Here is a 5,281-nt window from a genome sequence, read left to right on the forward strand (position 1 = left end):
TGTCATAGAACTGGCCACCTCCACTCTCAATGTCCACGCAGACAGCCTTTCAAACACAAAAATAAGAACATATCGGAGAAGAAAGCTGATGACTCATTTGCAGGTGAACATTTGGCTCAGCCTCTCAACGTTGACCCTTTCTGGGGTCCTTTTAATCCTAAATCCCGACTCTCTCCAAAAAATGGTCTGTCCAGGGATAGATCCTCTAGTCTCTTGCGATCCCGTTCGTTGTCTGCTGGACCACATGGTCGGGATAATGGACCTGATGGATGTTGTCCCCGGTCTGCTTTTACGCCCAAGCATACTTTTCGACCTCTCATTGACCCGACCTCACCTCAGCCGGGGTTCACTTTACCTCCCCCTCCTCCCGAACCTTCCTCGGTTGGCCCATCCCATTCCATTCATTACATAACATCATCTCCTCTGTCCCCTGTTGTTAACCCCTCCCTTCCCACTGGGAATCCTTCTCCTGTCCGGACCTATAGAGATGATCCTAAAGGAAAGGTTGTACGCGAGTCTTTTACTCCATATAACTCCCCAACGTCCTCTGATATAAATTCTATTGACTGTGATATAGATCTGTTGCTGAAATGGGCATCTTTAAATTTGAAGCCCCTTACCATCCATAAACCTGTCCGTTCTCCTTCCCCTGTTATTAGCCCAAATTCTGCTGGAAATATCACAGTTCGTCACAAAGAAAAGCGGGGAAGTAGACACTTTCGCAGGAGAAAGGGTAGAAAGGATATGTCTTCCAGGGATCTAAATCTGATTGACATTCCTGTTTTAGAAATCGCTTCAGATGATTTCTCCACAAAAGGGCCTCTTAGAGCTTGCCGACCATCTGATGACCGAAATGAATAACATCATGTCTATGAATATTCGGGGCCTTGGAGCAGACCCAAAGTTTATGGCTCTGAAGGACCTCTTTCGATCCACAAAGTCCAGATTGCTCTTGATTCAGGAAACAATGCATGATTGTACACAAACCATCTCATATTTCAGAAGGATGTTCCCTACTTGGCACATGGTGGCCACTGATGCTGTAGGTTTGTCTGGTGGTCTAGCTGTATTATGGGACCCTAAATGGATTAAAGTGGTTGCCTTTCAATGTTTTGCAGGCATTCTCATCTTAGCCTATTTTCGTAATTGTCCGGATCCTGTGCACATTTTAAATATATATGCCCCACATAGACAGCGTTTTCCATTCTGGGAAAAATTTCTAGCATCTGAACTTCTTGATATTGATTCCTTAATGATTGGGGGTGATTTTAATAGCACATTGTGTAATGATGAGATTTGGGGCAATGGCAGGAAAATTGACCCGATTGGCCGCATGATCCGCAATGCCATCATCCAAAATAATTTCATAGACATACAGCCGGAGTGTCGAGGGCCCACTTGGGACAATGGGCGGTCAAATGACTCATTCTTGGCCAAAAGACTAGACAGATATATCCTCCACGGAAAACTGATAGATAAATTTGGGCTTCCTATGATGAAAATCATACCTGTGCATATTTCTGATCACCGCCCAATTTATATTCAATGGAACAATGTTGAATGCAAATATGGTTACCCATTCAAGTTCAACCGAACGTGGCTCTTTGACGAACACTTCAATCAGCTCATAAAGGAGTCGTGGCAGCGATATACAGGCTCAGTTCAGCATCAGACACAGGATTTTATTAACTGTATGGCACTTCTACGCAGCAAAGTAAAAAAATGGCAGCGGGAGAAAACAGAATACAATAGAAGGGAGCTGAAAGAAATAGATAAAGAATTGCAACTTTTATCCTCACGCTTCAAAAGCGACTCCATAACTTCATATATTCAGAAACAAATATGGGACCTTGAAAAAAGGAAGCAAAAGATTTTAGCAGAGGAGGAATCCACTTGGCGTCTCAAGAGCCGTGCCATTTGGCTCAAGGAGGGAGATAAAAACACCAAGTTTTTTCACAGGTTTGCTAACAGGCGGAGGCAGATAAACACGATTTGGGAAATAAAGGATGAAGCTGGAAAATCTTTTTTTACCCAGGAGGATATATCTCGTGAAGCTGTTAAATTTTTCAAAAAGGCCTACAGTAGAGATATTGGCAGTCGAATTGAAGATATCCTATGGGGCATTGAGCTGTACCCTACTATGTTTGATGAAAATCTAAATGCTGCCCTCTTCTCTGAAGTCACTGAGGATGAATTGTTGGCGACAATGAAATCCTTCCAGAAGGATAAATGCCCGGGACCGGACGGTTGGTCTATCGATTTCTTTATCCATTTCTTCGACTTGTTTAAGGCCGACATTCTAAATATGGTCGAGGAATCAAGATTAAATGGTAACATCAATCATCGAATAACCTCCACATATATTGCTCTGATTCCTAAAAAAACACTCTCTACATCCTTCTCTGAATATCGACCAATTTCTTTATGCAATGTACTTTACAAGACGATCTCAAAAATCATTTCCATACGAATGAGGAATGTGTTATCTCTGCATCTGTCCCCTGAGCAGCACGACTTTCTAAAAGATAGGAATATCATGGATGCGGTGGCCCTCACTCAAGAAGCTCTACATTCTCTACATTCAAAGAAACTGGAAGCTGCTCTATTAAAAATAGATTTAAAAAGGGCGTATGACAGTGTGGACTGGGGCTATATCCGATGTCTTCTAGCCAAGATTAGTCTTAATTACAGGTGTTCCAGGTGGATCATGGCATGCGTAGAGGAGGTAAATTATGTTGTTTTGATTAATGGCTATCCCACCCCTTTTTTTAAAGCAGCCAAGGGGCTTAGACAAGGATGCTCCTTGTCTCCACTCCTATTCATTCTTGTAATGGATTCTCTCAGCCTCCATATCAAGAAGGTGATTCATCAAAATTTATGCTGGCCCCTTCCTATATGCAGAGGGATATACATATCCCACAACTTTTTCGTTGATGACATCCTCATATCTGCAATTCTGTGCAGAGCCTCCTGGATATGCTTATATGATATTTTGGGAAGATTTCAATGCGCAACTGGTATGATTGTAAATGAAGGGAAATCTTCCTTCCATGTTGAAGATATAAATGGGAATTTGATCCAATTCCTTACACGACTGTTTAACATTCAAGCTATTCCAATCCGGAACGGACTTAAATATTTGGGATTTAATCTGAAATCAGTAGGGTATCGGGTGGCGGATTGGACTTGGATTGCAGATCGATTTTATAAGAAAATTGCAGCATGGGAGTATTTGTGTTTATCAAAAGGAGGGCGCATGATCCTGACACAAGCAGTTCTCGTCCAAACAATGGTCTATTGGGCGCACCTGTTCTATATCCCATCTGCTATAATAAAAAATTTGAACAGGATGATTGCCAATTTTATTTGGGGGTGCGACAAAGATCAATATAAATTCCACCTAACTAAATTATCAGCGCTGGCGCGGCCAAAGCATATAGGAGGATGGGGCATATTAGATTTATCCCATTTCAGGAAAGCACTTTTGTGCAAATCTATGTGGAAGGCAATCATGGGGGAGTCGTTGTGGAGCTCGGCCATCTGCGCTAAATACATGGACAACATGGACATGTCTTTTTGGATCAGGGAAAATCACATTGGGTCCTCTTTTGGATCTGCCATATGGAGAGGCTTCAGAAAATTGGAACCATTTTTCAGACAGAATCTTATTTGGAAATTTCAGATGGGAGCAAAGATTATGATTGGAAGGGATGAGTTTGCTAGTGGGGCAGGGAAAATTCATGTATCCCCTCGCTTGATGAGAGCGCTACACAACAAGGGGATCTTCTTTTGGGCCAGCGCCATTCGAAAATGGGAAGGAGCTATCCCCATATGGAAAACAACGACCGAACTGCAGCTCCGACATGACATGGAGGTTCAATGGAATTCTATTATATCATTGTTGCGTGGCCATGGAATATTTCGCTCTGAGGATAATGATTTTCTTATATGGAAGGGACTGGATGGATCCGCGACTACAAAGGTAAAACATATATATATATATATATATATATATATATATATATATATATATATATATATATATATATATATATATCTATAGATATATATATATATATATATATATATATATACATACATATATATAGATATATGCAGTTTCTAATTTCTGAGGTTGATAATTCCGGAGATATATTTCCCCCTATTTTTTGGAAATCGAGATGCCCCATAAAGATCATCATCTTCGCATGGCTGGTATTTTACAATAGGAACCTCACTTGGGAAAATTTACAAAAACGGAATTGGCATGGGCCTGCCATCTGTCCACTTTGCAAGGAAAACTCTGAATATAATTTACATCTATTCCTCACCTGCCCACAGGTGCAGCCCATCTGGCAGAATATTGCTGCACACTATGGTTTCACCCTCTGTTCTTTCCCAACAATTTCTGAAGCTTTCAAAAGATGGAGCACCATGAACAAAGAATGGAGGGCCATTCCCTTATTGGCCATTTGGGCCATATGGAAATGGAGAAATGGCAGGATCTTCAGTTCTAAAGTGGAATCAAACGCTTCTGTTGTAGCATCTATATTATCACTATACAACGCCCTCGAATTGTCCAGGAAGAATAGGAACAGGTATGGAAGGAACCATATGACTACAACAAATGGAATTAGGAATGGAAGAGATCCCCCGATATTGACGTCCACGGATTCCCCTTGTGCTTTTTTCGATGGAGCTGCTCAACATGGGATATGTGCATGCGGTGTATACATTAGAACAGCAAATGATCAGGCCATTGAAATCTATTGGAATGTTGGTCCGGGGTCCAACAACAGAGTTGAAGTAGTGGCATTAACGGGTCTCCTTTCCTTCTGTATCTTTCTTGACATCTCGAATGTGAAAATCTATGGAGACTCGAGGGTAATTATTGATCATGTTTTGTCAAAGCACTATATAAGAAACATTCATCTTGCTGGATGGTTGGACAAGATTGCAGAGTTATGGAACAACAGGAGGGACTATTCTATTTCTCACATTGACAGGAACAAAAAAAAAGGCTGATGCTCTATCTAAAATAGGAAGAATAGGAACAATTATGGAAGGAACCATATGACTACAACAAATGGAATCAGGACTGGAAGAGATCCATCGATATTGACGTCCACGGATTCCCCTTGCGCTTTTTTCGATGGAGTTGCTCAACATGGGATATGTGCATGCGGTGTATACATTAGAACAACAAATGATCAGGCCACTGAAATCTATTGGAATGTTGGTCCGGGGTCCAACAACATAGCTGAAGTAGTGGCATTAACGG

At 41.4% G+C, this 5,281-nt stretch overlaps 1 protein-coding gene across 1 annotated transcript; it reads left to right on the top strand.

Annotated features, from left to right (window-relative positions):
- The first annotated feature begins 865 nt into the window (after window positions 1–865).
- Window positions 866–5,025, top strand: LOC149231704 (uncharacterized). Its single transcript, XM_089381718.1, has 3 exons — window positions 866–2,691; window positions 2,965–3,982; window positions 4,342–5,025. Exons 1-3 carry the CDS (start codon window positions 866–868, stop codon window positions 5,023–5,025), a joined length of 3,528 nt encoding a protein of 1,175 aa, XP_089237844.1.
- The last annotated feature ends 256 nt before the right edge of the window (window positions 5,026–5,281 follow it).

This window comes from Pinus tabuliformis, chromosome J (genome assembly GCF_031772625.1).
Source record: "Pinus tabuliformis cultivar Carrire ecotype Pingquan chromosome J, CPIR1, whole genome shotgun sequence".
Taxonomy (NCBI): domain Eukaryota; kingdom Viridiplantae; phylum Streptophyta; class Pinopsida; order Pinales; family Pinaceae; genus Pinus; species Pinus tabuliformis.

Bases quoted from the DNA above. Each gene is read 5' to 3' on its own strand.
- LOC149231704 (XM_089381718.1), top strand. From the start codon at position 866: ATGTCTATGAATATTCGGGGCCTTGGAGCAGACCCAAAGTTTATGGCT. The intron at 2,692-2,964 runs GTGTTCCAGGTG...AATTCTGTGCAG, and splicing joins AAGATTAGTCTTAATTACAG to AGCCTCCTGGATATGCTTAT. The intron at 3,983-4,341 runs GTAAAACATATA...ACCTGCCCACAG, and splicing joins ATGGATCCGCGACTACAAAG to GTGCAGCCCATCTGGCAGAA.